General features: G+C 42.2%; 1 protein-coding gene across 2 annotated transcripts in view; it reads right to left on the bottom strand.

Annotated features, from left to right (window-relative positions):
- Nucleotides 1-321: 321 nt before the first annotated feature.
- The window catches only part of LOC144599936 (GDNF family receptor alpha-4-like), a 32,919-nt gene continuing 18,177 nt past the window's right edge, over nucleotides 322-15,063 (bottom strand). For both annotated transcript variants that reach the window (XM_078411202.1, XM_078411203.1), the window contains exons 3-8: nucleotides 14,845-14,937; nucleotides 11,011-11,359; nucleotides 9,938-10,047; nucleotides 7,598-7,732; nucleotides 4,771-4,928; nucleotides 322-2,706 (exon numbers count right to left, since the gene is read on the bottom strand). In XM_078411202.1, the coding sequence (XP_078267328.1) occupies nucleotides 2,536-2,706; nucleotides 4,771-4,928; nucleotides 7,598-7,732; nucleotides 9,938-10,047; nucleotides 11,011-11,359; nucleotides 14,845-14,937 (1,016 nt within the window). In that variant the 3' untranslated portion in view covers nucleotides 322-2,535. The remainder of the gene's footprint in view (nucleotides 2,707-4,770; nucleotides 4,929-7,597; nucleotides 7,733-9,937; nucleotides 10,048-11,010; nucleotides 11,360-14,844; nucleotides 14,938-15,063) is intronic.

Consider the following 15,063-nt stretch of genomic DNA (forward strand, 5'->3'; position numbering starts at 1 on the left):
ATCACGATGCCAGTGGCCTTGTGTTATAACAAGTGGACAAGTGGCAGCTAAACCCTATCCTACACATGCACAATCTCTAAACACCTATTGACGTCTACTAACTCAGCTGAGACAAGGAACCGAGCGTCCTCCTGTATTAGTGCTGAATAGACAGCCCAAGAAAACTCACCAAAAGTGCACACTGGAGCAAAGTTCATGACGTAAGATAGACTATATTTGCAGAAGATGCCAGATAATTCCCAGTAAATCACAAGACTCCAGTGCTCTGAGAAAACGTTGACATCAGATACTAAAAGGAATCAGTTTCAAGTAGTTTATGAATGAAATTTGAATGGCAACATTACAAGCATCTAATCTGTGATCACTGATAAAATATATATAATATGACAGTAGATTTTCATTTCAAATTGATTTTCCCACCACAGCCATGCAGTCCAGCTGTCTATATTTTCCCATGGTGTTTTATCCAACACCATTTGGAGATGACAGGTGCTGACATGCCACACATTACAAAAAACATTTATGACAGAAAAATGATGGTGCTGTTTGATTACTAATAATAGATTTCGGAGAGTATTTCTTAAACAGTTCCTAAACAGATTATGCCATGATTTTGAACATTATAACCATCAAAGCGTTAGACTTCTTTACAAACAATGCATAGTATAAGGACGAGTTGCAATGACATTTATGAAACATTGATGCTAGCTAGGTGACTATGCCGTGACACTATCTAAAGAGGAGGTGGTCACCCTGACATTTATCTCTCACTCAATATCATGAAAACAATATTACTCTGCTCATTGCTGATTGTGAGAACTTGCTCTTCACAATCTGACTGCCATGTTTCGAATATATTACGAATAGTGAAAGGCCTGGATAGAGTGAATGTGGAGAGGATGTTTCCACTAGTGGGAGAGTCTAGCACCAGAGGTCATATCCTCAGAAGAAAAGGACGTACCTTTAGGAAGGAGGTAAGAAGGAATTTCTTTAGTCAGAGGGTGGTGAATCTGTGGAATTCATTGCCACAGAAGGCTGCGGAGGCCAAGTCAATCTTTAAGGCGGAAATTGATAGATTCTTGATTAATATGGGTGTCAGAGGTTGTGGGGGGGAAGAGGTTGTTGCGAGAGAAAGATAGATCAACCATGATTGAATGGCAGAGTATACTTGATGGGCCAAATAGCCTAATTCTGCTCCTAGAACCTATTACAACAGTGACTACATTTCAAACAAGTACTTCTTTGGCCTATGGTCATGGAAAGTACCATATCTTCCTTTTTGATAACCAGGTGTACACCTCTACTTTAACCACACGGTGCACCTGAACCGTGGCAGATCTGTCATGTGGTGAAAGTACCACATGTTCATGGTCTCGGTTTAATAATAGTATTTGGTGCTTCACTCTCACAAAGTACATCAGGTTATCCATTGATTTGTGTAAAAAGCCTAGAAAAGACCTCCTCACCACTTGCTGTGGCATAATTAAGGCTCTACCTTCACCACCATCCTTTCAGGGTCACTTCTCATGGTGTCACTCAGGGATAAGACATCTGTAAATAGTAGCATGGCAGCAAGGATGTTCTCAAAGCCTTCCTCAACCAATGCAAGGCTCACTCTTGGGAATCCCTGGCCCTGATAGCCCAGAGTGGTGCATGATATTAAGAACCTGATGTCCACTGGGTGGACACAGAATCCCTGCGTAAGTGCTGGAAGGACTCCACCAACTCACAAACTGCCCACCCGCCTGTGCTGTCAGCTCCTTCTCCTCCCTTCTGTGGAAGGGTCTCGATTCCCACATTGGCTTCAGCATCCACAAAGCCAGAGAGGAAGCAAGTCAACCTTGATCCCAAGTGAGAAGGAGTGCAGAAGCTCACAGCTGCATGATGTGAGTGAGGTTCAGACCTCTCACCTTGATACAGCAAGATGATGCTTATCTGTTTTAGGTCATGCACAATACTGTGGGCCTTCTCCAGCCTTATATTTAAACATTGGAAAATTGTCTCTGCCGCTCAACTCCCTTCTGATAAAAAAAATATAAACAGTTAATGAACATCTACAGTCCTACAAAGATGTGGTTCAAGTGAAAAATCATAAAAGTATAATTTCCCACTGACAGAGTGTCTGGTCATAGTACTATTCTTTACAGAACTGTATTAAGTAGGGACTTAAATGGAGATGACAGGTGTTTAATGTTACTAAGCTCATCCTATCAATTGGTTACACATTCAATTGGTTACACATTCATTGGTTACACCTGGTGCTGGAAACTAGACAAAGAAATGTTGGCTTGTTATAACTTTAGGAAATATGAGCGTTAAAACTGGAAACTGAGTTAGCCGGACTACATTTCTAGTTAGTACCTTAAAAATGTTAAATTGGTAGGCTATTTTTATAAACTATTTTCTCAGTTTAAGCTGTGTTCCGGGCATTAGTTTGAGGTTTTCAAAAGCAAGCACAATTAGCATGGGACACCAGTGAAGTTTAAAAACCAGGCTGGTCTCTCCTCTCTTCATAAAAAGTCCTGTTACTTCCTTTCAAATGGTATGTTTCACAATGACTATGAAGATGTAGAACGACAAGAGAACACAGGATGTTGCTGAGGAGCGACTCTGGCTGTTCGTCCCTGAACTCGCATTACATTCAGTTATTATCTCAGACAGCGACTTTTCCGGAGAGGCCTTCAGCTTGCCGACATGATCACAATCCTGCAATGGCGATAAACAGATATGGTATCACAACCTGAGGTAGATCAAACACTCGGATTGTCGCGTGGTGCATCAGAACCACGTCGGTTCAGCTCCGGGCTAAGGACTTGTATTTAACTAAACCAGACAACCTATTTTCTGAAAGGGTAAAACTGAATGGCAGCCAACATGCATCTGATACAAGATATTTGTCAAATTGCAAAGGGTACAGGGAAGATTTACAAGGATGTTGCCAGGACTTGAGGGTCTGAACTATAGGGAGAGGTTGAGCAGGCTAGAACTCTATTCCTTGGAGCACAGGTGGATGAGGGGTGATCTTATAGTGGTGTATAAAATCATGAAAGGAATAGATCAGGTAGATGCACAGAGTCTCTTGCCCAGAGTGGGGGGATTGGGAACCAAAGGCCATAGGTATTAGGTGAAGGGGGAAAGATTTAATATGAATCTGAGGGGTTACATTTTCACACAAAAGGTGGAGGGTGTATGGAACAAGCTGTCAGAGGAGTTAGTTGAGGCTGGGACTATCGCAACTTTTAAGAAATAATTGGACAGATATATGGATCGGGTAGGTTTAGAGGGATATGGGCCAAACGCAGGCAGATGGGACTAGTGTAGATGGGACATGTTGGTCGGTGTGGGCAAGCTTGGCTGAAGTTCCTGTTTCCACACTGTATGACTCTATATTTCTATTGTTAATGTACGAGCTCCACAGGCCAAACAGTGACCCTTGTCATACACATGGATTCAGGTGTTCTCAAATGTGTCTTTTAAAACTATGCTGGCTGGGTGAAACTAAACTGGGGAAGCACTCCAGTGCAGACAGGTATATCTAACAATTAAGTTATAAGAGGTAGACACAAAATGCTGGAGTAACTGAGCGGGACAGGCAGCATCTCTGGAGAGAAAGAATGGGTGATGTTTCGGGTCGAGACCCTTCTTCAGATGTACGTTAGTTGATGCATTGTATCAGGTGAGAGTATATTCATTTCTCAGACCTTCTTATTCACCTGGGTAACTGGCATATCTATGAAGGAGTCTCAGTCCTCAACATGGATGTTACCCCATTAGAGAGGGTGGTAAGCTGTGGGTCCACACTCTAACAATGCCATTGTGTCTGGCACTTTAGGGTTGTGCTGTTGATTCGCTGGTATGACCACCTGGGTTCGATCATGACCACCTGGTGCTTTCTACGCATTCTCACTGCGACCACATTGGGTTTCTCCCGGATGCTCCAGGTTGCCCCCAAGTCCCAAAGACATACGGGTTGTCAGGTTAAATGCCCACCATAAATTGCCCCTTGGGCAGGAGGATGACTGAAGTATCAGTGAGGTATTAACATGCATGGTGACAGAATATGCTTCAAGAAAATAAGTGGAGGGGCTGGAATGATGGGACTGTTCTCAATGGCATTGACTCAATGGGTCAAATTGTCTCTTTCTATTTCATGGGTAAGTGGATAATATGAGATCGGCCAAAGCATCGGAGTCCAAGGATGACATGAGGATATAATGGAGATCAAAGAGCTGCCACGTGGTTAAACAACACAACACAAAGTCATCTCGGTCCAATTAACTAATAGCACGAATCCAAGGTTTAAGAGGTAAACCATTTATATGCTCATTAACTATTGGGTTCAACATGCAAAATATTGGAAATGTTTCTATTCCAATAACTTTAAGGTGAGAGGGGCTAAGTTTAAAGGAGATGTGCGGGGTGAGGTTTTTTTTTACACAGAGGAAGGCAAGAGCCTGGAAAGCATTGATGTGTGTGGTAGTGGATGCAGATACGGAGACTTTTGGACAGGCGCATGGATATGCAGGGAGTGGATAGATATGGATCATACGTTGGCAGATGGGAGTTGGTCTTGCATCATGTGAGGCACAGACATTGTGGGCCGAGGAGCCTGTTTTTGTGCTGTACTGTCCTGTCGTTCGATGTTCAAAGCTAAAAGCAAACCTCTTTTTATTACTTGTTCCCAAAGTGGTTGAACATCCTAAAGCTTAATTAAAAATATCTTCCAAGAACAGCACTCATGTCAGAAAAGGAGATCAGCGTGAGCTTTACCAGATTGGAGTCCAGTTTGACTAATGGACTAGCGTTACTGTTTGGCCCATCCTTGTCTGGGAAGTTGAACGATAATTGTTGAGTCGATGTAACTGCAGGGTATTCATTATCTGACGCACGAAACACTGTGGAGCCACTGTACCAATTGATAGAATCTCCTGAAAGAGACCAAACCATGTCAACATCAGACAAAATAAAGGACATCAATGTTTTGATGCAGGGGTTTTTGCTCTACCCATCATCTGACAACAGATTTGGAGACAGATCAGCCACCAGTCGACTGAAGCCACGATAAATGGAATATGTTCTTATGCTCCCCATCTAGGAACGTTGAAAATCTCAACAAATCTGGGGATGGAAGATATCTGAAACAAAAACAGAAAATGCTGGAAAGATGTCAAGCAGCATTCAATGAAGGAGAGAGTGAGTAAACACATCAGAAACATTAACTCTTGTTTCTCTTTTCATTAGTGTTCACTTAGCTGTAGAGTGTTTCCACCATTTTCTGTTTTTATTTTCATGAACCAACACTGATTTTGGTCACTGGCTCCCCATTGAAGAACTTGACGAACATTATTGAAACAGCTGATTCAGATTGAGGTGATGCAAAACACAGCCATCTTAACAATCGTCATGAGCCCTGAGGCCACATTATAATGTCCCAGTTTCAGACAAAATGCCCATGTTGAACAGAAAAGCATTGTTTTTACCGTGGCCCCTCTAAATCTAATCTTCATATGCGTGCTAACTGATTTTACAATAGACAATAGACAATAGGTGCATTCGGCCCTTCGAGCCAGCATGGCTCAATGTGATCATGGCTGATCATTCTCAATCAGTACCCCGTTCCTGCCATCTCCCCATACCCCCTGACTCCGCTATCCTTAAGAGCTCTATCTAGCTCTCTCTTGAATGCATTCAGAGAATTGGCCTCCACTGCCTTCTGAGGCTGAGAATTCCACAGATTCACAACTCTCTGACTGAAAAAAGTTTTTGTTCAGAATTGATGTTCATCAATTTGGAATGCATCTCGGGTCTGATGCAGTAGACCACAATCTCCTAAAGTACTCTGTTCATTAGAGGTATGCCAAGATCTAGAAATAATTTATGCAATAAAGGAAGATCATCCATCAATTAGACTGATATCCAAATAGCTGGGCTCCTCAGCCATGGCTCATACACTTTTGCCTAGCTCTCCAGGTGAGGCACTCATATTCTTGGCAATTTGTCTACTTTCACCTTTGGTCTTTTATTAGGATGAACGATCCAAAACAATGCAATTTGCGTTTATGTTTTATGCATTTAAAACATCCCAAGGTCTTTTGCAGGATCGGTAACACACAAAACACGATACTCTGTAATGTTTAAAGGAAAGTTAGGATGTATTTGGGTAAATAGCCCAAGGCTGAAACATGGAAGTAGGTTTTAAAGGCTGTCTTAAATGAAACAGTATCATCGAAAGGAGTCGCAGAACCTAAGGGGCGAGGCAGATGAAGTTATGGCAACAAGTGTCGTAGCCTATTTTGCCCAAGAGGCTCGGTTTGAAGGACCTCAGAGAGGACGCTAGTGAGAAGAGGTTGCAAAGATTGTGACGGACAAAGTCATTGAGGGATTTTGCAACAACCAATATTCTTCAAAACGGAAACTTAAAATAATCATAACAATTGCAAATTTGACCTTGCATCGTACGGTAGATTCCACTAGATACTAAACTTTGAAAATTGGAACCATTAATCCTGGCAGGAGGTTATTGCCCCAGCTATTAGAGTGGAGAACATGGCTTTCTAACTTCATTAACTTTATGAGGAAATGGCTTGTGGAATCTGAAGGACTATCCAACAGATATGGGATGAGGATAAATCATTCTGAGCTGCCCTAACCAGCGATAGAGTTGCTGCCTTGCCGTGCCGGACACCCGGGTTTGATCCTGACTATGGGTGCTGTCTGTACGGAGTTTGTACGTTCCCCTGTGACTGTGTGGGTTTTCTCCAGGTGCGCCGATTTCCGGCCACATATCAAAAATGTAAAGTTTGTAGGTCAATTGGCTTTGGTAAAAAATGTAAATTGTCCTGAGTGTGTTGGACAGTGCTAGTGTACTGTAATCACTGGTCAGTGGGCTAAAGGGTCTGTTTCCACACTCTACCTCTAAACTCTAAACTAAATTCTAAATCTAATTCTGAACAGCTTTTATCCATCCTGACTGGAAATCCTGAGGAGTGATTCGATTAAAAACACAAAGTGCTGGAGAAGGAAAGAAAACTGCAGATGCTGGTTTAAGTCGAAGGTAGACACAAAATGCTGGAGTTATTCAGCGGGTCAGGCAACATCTCTGGAGAGAGGGAATGGGTGACATTTCGGGTCGAGACCCTTCTTCACACTGATGGAGTAATTGATGGAGTAACTCAGCGGATCAGGCAGCATCTCTGAAGAACATGGATAGGTGACGTTTCGGGTCAGTGCCCTTCTTCAGTGATTGTAGTTGAGGGGAGAAAGCTGGAAAAGAGTTTGGCGTGGGAGAAAGCCTGGCAAGTGATAGGTGGATACAGGTGAGAGAGGTTGGTTGTCAGATGGGCGAACAAAGGCTAGACATGAAGGGGTGACTAAAGGACATAAGATACGAGGAATGAAATGTGAAACCGGAGGGAGGAATGTAGGTAGAAGGGGATGCAGTTGAGGAGAAAGAAGCGGAATACTGGGAGATATGGATACACACCAGGGAAGAGAGGAGGAAAAAGGGAAGGTGTTATAAACATCAAATTCTTCAATGTTCATACCATTGGGTTGTAAGCAATATGAGGTGCTGTTACAATATCTGTCCATCACTTACCAAGGCACTTGTTGCTTGTGAAAATGCTCAGTAGATTCTTACAATCTTCACGCTGGTTGCCACTGTGAGCACACGTACACCATATGGAGATATCAGAGCTGCTGTTGCTCATGTAGTTTGGTGTCAGAATAGTACCTAGCGTGAAACAAAAAGCAGGCACAACGCTCCGTGACTTACCTCTTGTTAAACATCCAACTTAAAGGCAGTGAATACAGGAAATGCACAAATCCAATAATCCTCCACAAGAAATCTAAATCTTCTCTTAGTTTTGAAATAAAACTCTCAGGAGGAATATTTAAACAGCCTAATTTTGGGATATAATTTGTCTCTGGATCATACGAGCTGCACTAGGGTGAAGTTTGCTGCATCTGGGAGTCATTCCAATTCCCTAATCTTGCTTCTTTTTTCATGATAGTTTTATTCCAGTAATGTGTTAAAATGTGTAGACTTTTAGTTTATTTTAATTAAATTTGGAGATACACATGGAAACAGGTCCTTCAGCCCACTGAGTCCGTGTCGACCAGCAATCATCCATACACTAGTTCTATCCTACACACTAGGGACAGCATACAGAAGCCAAATAACCTACAAACCTGCGCATCTTTGGAATGTGGGAGGAAACCGGAGCACCCAGATCCAGAGACAAATTATATCCCAAAATTAGGCTGTTTAAATATTCCTCCTGAGAGTTTTATTTCAAAACTAAGAGAAGATTTAGATTTCTTGTGGAGGATTATTGGATTTGTGAGGCAGCAACTCAACATATCACGCGGTTAATATTCTTTTAAACCTTCAGATCGGTTAGGAATATTAGAAATGCCGACTTACTAGTGACACCCTCATCTCAAATACTGACAGGTTTTACTAAGATTAAAACCATGTGAGAAATAGGATGGAAATAGACAAGAAACTTTTGCCATCTGCAATGATAATATGTGCGGCAACAGGATCTCAGAATAGGAAGGGTGAGGACACCATGCACACTGTTAACTTCCCAATCCCTGACCAACTGGCCAAAGCTCAGCATTCAATCTATGTACCTGCTCTGAAGGTAATGGATTGTGGCAAGTCTTCTGCCTCCATATTGATCCACCCCACAGCCAGTGGAGATTGCTGGGGATGTACAGCCTGGAAGGACTTATTCTGGGATTGAGGCAGAAAGCCCATGCAACTCCAAACTACACCATACATGTTACTGACAACCGAGTACTTGAGTTACCGGTAGAGTTTTAGTTTGGTTTAGTTTAGAGACACAACATGAAAACACTCCCTTCAGCGCACCCAGTTCATGCCGACCATCGATCACCCATTCTCACTAGTTCCATGTTATCCTCCTTGAGAAGATTATCTTTAATCTCAATGAACAGCTGTGGGAGCGTGGAACATAGAACAGTGCAACACAGCAATAGGAGTGGCGACTAACAGGATGGTGTACGGCAGGCTGGATGAACAGTGGCTTGTATCTTCGAGTTCTACTATACCCCTCCCACCTTCCCTTGGTGCAGGTCATGGGGGGGAGGGGAAAATATAACTTTCCATAATAACTTTTTATGGAGGATTATGTTTATGAAAACATAAGTTATGTAAATTTGAAGTTACATAAGTGGAAATTGGTGGAGTAGGAAAAGGTAGAAATGGAATATATAATTATACAAATGAACACGTTTTGTTCAATATTTCTTATCAGAGTGGAGGAGGGTGGGGACCAGCAAGAAAGCAAATTTCTCGGTAGCAGGCAAAAATGTTTGGGAATTTCTGTTCTGGCAATTCCTCGACTTTGTTTGCTGGCAACGTCGTGAACAAATGATTTCAGGATATATTCACACTGCCCTGCACATTAGACCACTGGAATGCTGCAGTCACAAGTTACCAACTCTTTAGTGGAAACCTTTCAAAGTGCTCGGACTACTGCACAAGGATATCTAAATACTAAAACTCTTGTTTGTTTGTTTGTTTGTTCCTGAACTACAGCCAAAATGGTACACAATATTGCGACATTTTTAGGCCCACCTTACTCACCATCATTCCTTTGGTGCTAATGGAAGAAGTTTCATTGAAATTGGTGTTATATTTTTAATGTTATTCACATTTTAAAGTTTAAATCTATCTCCTAAGGAGGGAGGGGGTGGAGCGAGGAGGGGGGGGGGTGTGGGGGGGGGGGGGGGTGGAGTGGGGGGGGGGGGGGAGGGGGGGGGGAGGGGGGGGGGAGTGGGGGAGGAGAGGGTGCTGCACCAATGCAGGAAAGGTTTGGGCCCAACAGGTCCACTTGGTCTGGTTTGGCACTATTTGTTCCTGAGTATTAAAACAACAGAAAGAGTGAAGATAGGGGAATTATTTTACCGATGAGGCCAGTGTATGACTGGAGGCAGGCATTATAGTTTTCCCGGAAACAAGAGCTGGTAGACTTCTTAGACGGCTGGCAATTAGTCTGAAAATCCACCAGTCGGGATCTGCCAGAAAGATAAAAGCAAGATGTTATACTTGGGACACAAAATAATCAGATCCCAGTGAGTGCAAAACAACAAAAGGCAGATATACTTTGAAAGCAATCATGAACGATCAATAGTGGAGCATTAGTGTGGCAGCTTCACAATCCAAAGGATCATGTGAGGTTCTCTAACTGGTCGGCGACTAAGTCAACAACAGACAAGTTATTTACCCAGTCATGACAAGCATCGGGTGATGGTGAGAATGGAAGGCAGGGAGGATATAGATCTATCAATGTCGGAATATTGGTACAGTTTGTATCCACATATATATTTAGAGTTACCGAGTGATGAGAGAGAGTCATAGAATCATACAGTGTGGAAACAGGCCCTTCAGTCCAACTTGCCCATACTGATCAACATGTACCATCTACACTAGTCCCACCTGCCCGCGTTTGGTCCATATCCTTTCAAACCTGTCCTATCCATATGCCTATGTTTCTTAAACGTTGCGATAGTTCCTGCCTCAACTACCTTCTGCGGCATCTCATTCCATACACCCACCACCCTTTGTGTGAAAAAGTTACCCCTCAGATTCCTATTAAATCATTCCCCCTTCACCTTAAACCTGTGTTTTCTGGCTCTCGATTCTCCTACTCTGGGCAAGAGACTCTGTGCATTTACTCAATCTATTCCTCTCATGATATTTTATTAATGCATTTGTGAGTAGCAACGAGCCTAATGCACTTGGAGTCTGTATAAACACCAATGGAGAGAACAATTTGATCCACTGAAATTGCATGTACTGGGCATGAATTTAAAAAGGGCTCATTGCCTGGATATTAAATTAATGAAAAATAATTTGGAAGGAATTTGGTTCATTGGAATGGAAGACATGAGTAAGAGTTTGAACCAAACCATTTTACACAGCTGACCATCTTCCACTAAGTGCAACTTCTTCAATGTTAATTTAGTCGGAGTCCTTACCTGCAAATGGTGTCTTCCTCGCACATGTCCCACAGCCTCAGACAGTTCTGTTTCTCGGGTTCCTCGAAGGAGCAAGTGGGTACGATGGTCTGGCGTCGGCGCTCAGCACATCTGCTGTCTTCACAGGGGCAGAACAGGACCGGGTACTTGTATTCCTCCGGCACGTGGTCAAAGAAGCGGCGAAGGCTTTTGTGGCACTTGTGCCTGTCGCAACCAGATCTGGAGGTGGGCTTGAGGCAGTTCTTGGCGTAGTCTGTGCGGAACTGCTTACAATTCTCGTCCATGTTGCAGGCTTTCGCAGCATCCAAGCAGTGGTTCACATTGGCTGGTGGCTGAACCTTGGTCCCTTCTGAAAAATAACAGGAGAAGACACCAGAAAGAAAACTGAAATCCATTTGGGTCAGAATCAATGGCATGCAGTAACACATCAAATTATACAGCCCATGGAAGAGTCTAATTCAGTCATGCCATGTTAACTCAGCTATCCCTTCACTTGGGTTTGTCACAGCCGACAACAGGATATCAATCAGGAGCTTCTCCTTTGTGTATTTTCTGTACTTTGGTGTCTCAGAGTTTAAAAAGTTGTACGTTCAAACGCTACTGCAGACGGCTGAGGAGGCCAAGACTTTGGGCATTTTTAAAGCGGATATTGACAGGCTCTTGATTAGTAAGGGGGTGTCAAAGGTTAAGGGGAGAAGGCAGGAGAATAGGGTTGGGAGGCAAAGATAGATCAGCCATGATTGAATGGCGGAGTAGACTCAATGGGCTGAATGGCCTAATTCTGCTCCGATGACATAAACTTATGAACTTATCAGCACTTACTTTACAATACAGCACAGACCTATGGGAAGACTATCGGTTTTAGGTGGGAATCTCTCAGGCAGACATCAATATTCTGTGGCATTATTTTGAAGAATGGACAGGGGAATTAAATCTGGTGTCCTACGTAATATTCATCACTCGTACACTGTTGATGAAACTGATTATCGGATTTATGTTATCTCGGGGGTCCATAATGTAAAGACTTCAAAAATTGACTGCAATGATTTTTGAAAAATCTAAGTTATGTTGATACTTTATAAATTCTAGTAAGTTATCCTTGTTGAAACTAGCTTTTACACCCTACTTCAGCTGGTGAAGATATAAAGATTCAACCAGTTATTATTTCAAATAGCCCCTAAAAATACATGTTATCAGTTTCCTACTTGCCATAGACGGCTGTGGAGACCAAGTCAGTGGATATTTTTAAGGTGCAAATTGACAGATTCTTGATTAGTAAGGGTGTCAGGGGTTATGGAGAGAAGGCAGGAGAATAGGGTTGAGAGGATAAGATAGATTAGCCATGATTGAATGGCGGAGTAGACTTAGGCCGAATGGCATAATTCTGCAAATAGAACTGCTGAAGTGATACCATAAGTTACTCTCACTGCACACTGCATTAGTAAATAATTGTAGTCTCTGTTTAGAAAATGATATTATAGACAGTAGAGAGATTGACAATGTGCTAAGGGATTAGAAAGTGCATAGTTCTCGGGAGCACAGTGTTCTGGAAAAGAGATAGTTGGGGGAGACTTGATGGAAACCTATTCCGTCGCCTCCTCAAAAGGATACGCCAGTTCCCCACCAAGTATTTTACCCTTGTAATGCAGGTTATAAGTTGAGGTACCTGAAACCAGAGAAGCAAGTCTGCTGAGGTCCAAATCACACCAAGGGGTAGATATGAAGGGAATGGTAGAATTTTTGGTGAGAACATAATGTGGGTCATTGATTTGGCTACAACACCAATAAACCCCAGAAGGAATTCAAGAGAAACTTAATCTCCTAGAGATGTACCATATAGCTAAGGTAAACTATATAAATGTTAATTACATAGTTATAATGTTACATTATTATAATGTTATAAATAAAGGTCAAATGTTTAATATAAGAAAATATAGATCTCCCTCTATCTTCACCTATATCCTTCCTTTGTCCCGCCCCCGACATCAGTCTGAAGAAGGGTCTCGACCCGAAACGTCACCCATTCCTTCTCTCCTGAGACGCTGCCTGACCTGCTGAGTTACTCCAGCATTTTGTGAATAAATACCTTCGAAGGTCAAATGTTTAAGTGTTTGTGTGTTTATGTGATCATATAAGGAAGAAATGATATGCATTTAAGGGGCTTTTTCGGAGTATCATAGATTAGTTCATAAAACATAACTATACTTCTGCTCTTTTCTTTTAATGTGATTACATGGCTTGGTCTTAAAAATATGCCATATGCCTCAACTGTGATTGCAAATTCATGTCGGGCCAAATGGTCTGTTTCTGCACCTCAGCTTCTACATAAAAGCTCCAATGTAAACCTTGGTCATTGTGCCCAGAAATCATACTCATTATAAACAGATCACAGCTTCAATATTTTACCCAACTTTAATTCTCCTAAATTCTCCTTACTTGACTCTTGGTGCAGTTTGAAATGAACCCTCAAGAATCACTGATTTGGCAATTCTAAATTACCTGCTCAGATTGGGGGAGGGGGGGGGGGGGGGAATGAGGAGATGTACGTTGAATGATGCAAGCTCAAAAATGAGTCCCGGGCTACTATCTGATCAAATGATACTTAAGTTACAGAAGCCCTGGAAATGAATTGCAGTCTGGAGTCTAATTAAGGGTTGACAATCCATAAAAAGAAATCAATAGTGAAGGACATTATAAGTGTTGTGTTATCAATTATTGTATAATATCAATTTTATGACACAGCATTATTCAGTTTACAGCCTATTATAACTCCACAATTTGTTGGTCAAGCAAGAACTGCCTGCAGGTTATTGACATATAAAAGATGTCGACATCGGCCATTTAAAAATTGTTATATTCTGCATCAGGCTGCAGATACTTTCCTTCAGGCAAGAGGTACAGAAGTGTGAAAATGCATACCTCCAGATTCAGGAACAGTTTTTTCTCAGCTGTTATAGACAATAGACAATAGGTGCAGGAGTAGACCATTCGGCCCTTCGAGCCAGCACCACCATTCAATGTGATCATGGCTGATCATTCTCAATCAGTACCCCGTTCCTGCCTTCTCCCCATACCCCCTGACTCCATTATCCTTAAGAGCTCTATCTAGCTCTCTTTTGAATGCATTCAGAGAATTGGCCTCCACTGCCTTCTGAGGCAGAGAATTCCACAGATTTACAACTCTCTGACTGAAAAAGTTTTTCCTCATCTCCGTTCTAAATGGCCTACCCCTTATTCTTAAACTGTGGCCTCTGGTTCTGGACTCCCCCAACATTGGGAACATGCTCTAATGTGTCCAACCCCTTAATAATCTTATATGTTTCGATAAGATCCCCTCTCATCCTTCTAAATTCCAGTGTATACAAGCCTAGTCGCTCCAGTCTTTCAACATACAACAGTCCCGCCATTCCGGGAATTAACCTAGTGAACCTACGCTGCACGCCCTCAATAGCAAGAATATCCTTCCTCAAATTTGTGAACAGGCAACTGAACCATTCTATCACCAACTAGGGAGCTGTCCTCTTTGGTCCTCATCTACCTCATTGGAGATCCTTGAATTGGACTTTACTGGACTTTATCTTGCATTAAACATTATTCCCTTTGTCCTGCATCTGTACACTGTGGAGGACTTGATTGTAATCATGCATAGTCTTTCCGCTAACTGGAGAGCACACGACAAAAAAGTTTTTCACTGTACCTCGGTAGACGTGATAATAATAAACTAATAAACTAAAGCAAAATATTTATTTCTGGAAATCTATTTTGTCTCCCCCACCTCAATAGTTACACAGGTTCACTACTGAATACTATAATGCATGTTACAAGTTGAGGTACCTGAAACCAGCGAAGCAAGTCTGCCAAAGTCCAAATCCCATGAAGGGGCAGACACTGAATACTCGTAGGGCGACGTGCCAAAATCATTGTAACCTACAGGAAAGGGAAGATACAGCATCTTACTCAACGCCTCAGTGTTCACTCAAACAGAAGTTGTGCATTCAAAGGTTCAAAGGTATTTTATTGTCACGTGTACCAATTAAGGTACAGTGAAACTCG

The sequence above is a fragment of the Rhinoraja longicauda genome, chromosome 14 (assembly GCF_053455715.1).
Source record: "Rhinoraja longicauda isolate Sanriku21f chromosome 14, sRhiLon1.1, whole genome shotgun sequence".
Lineage (NCBI taxonomy): Eukaryota > Metazoa > Chordata > Chondrichthyes > Rajiformes > Arhynchobatidae > Rhinoraja > Rhinoraja longicauda.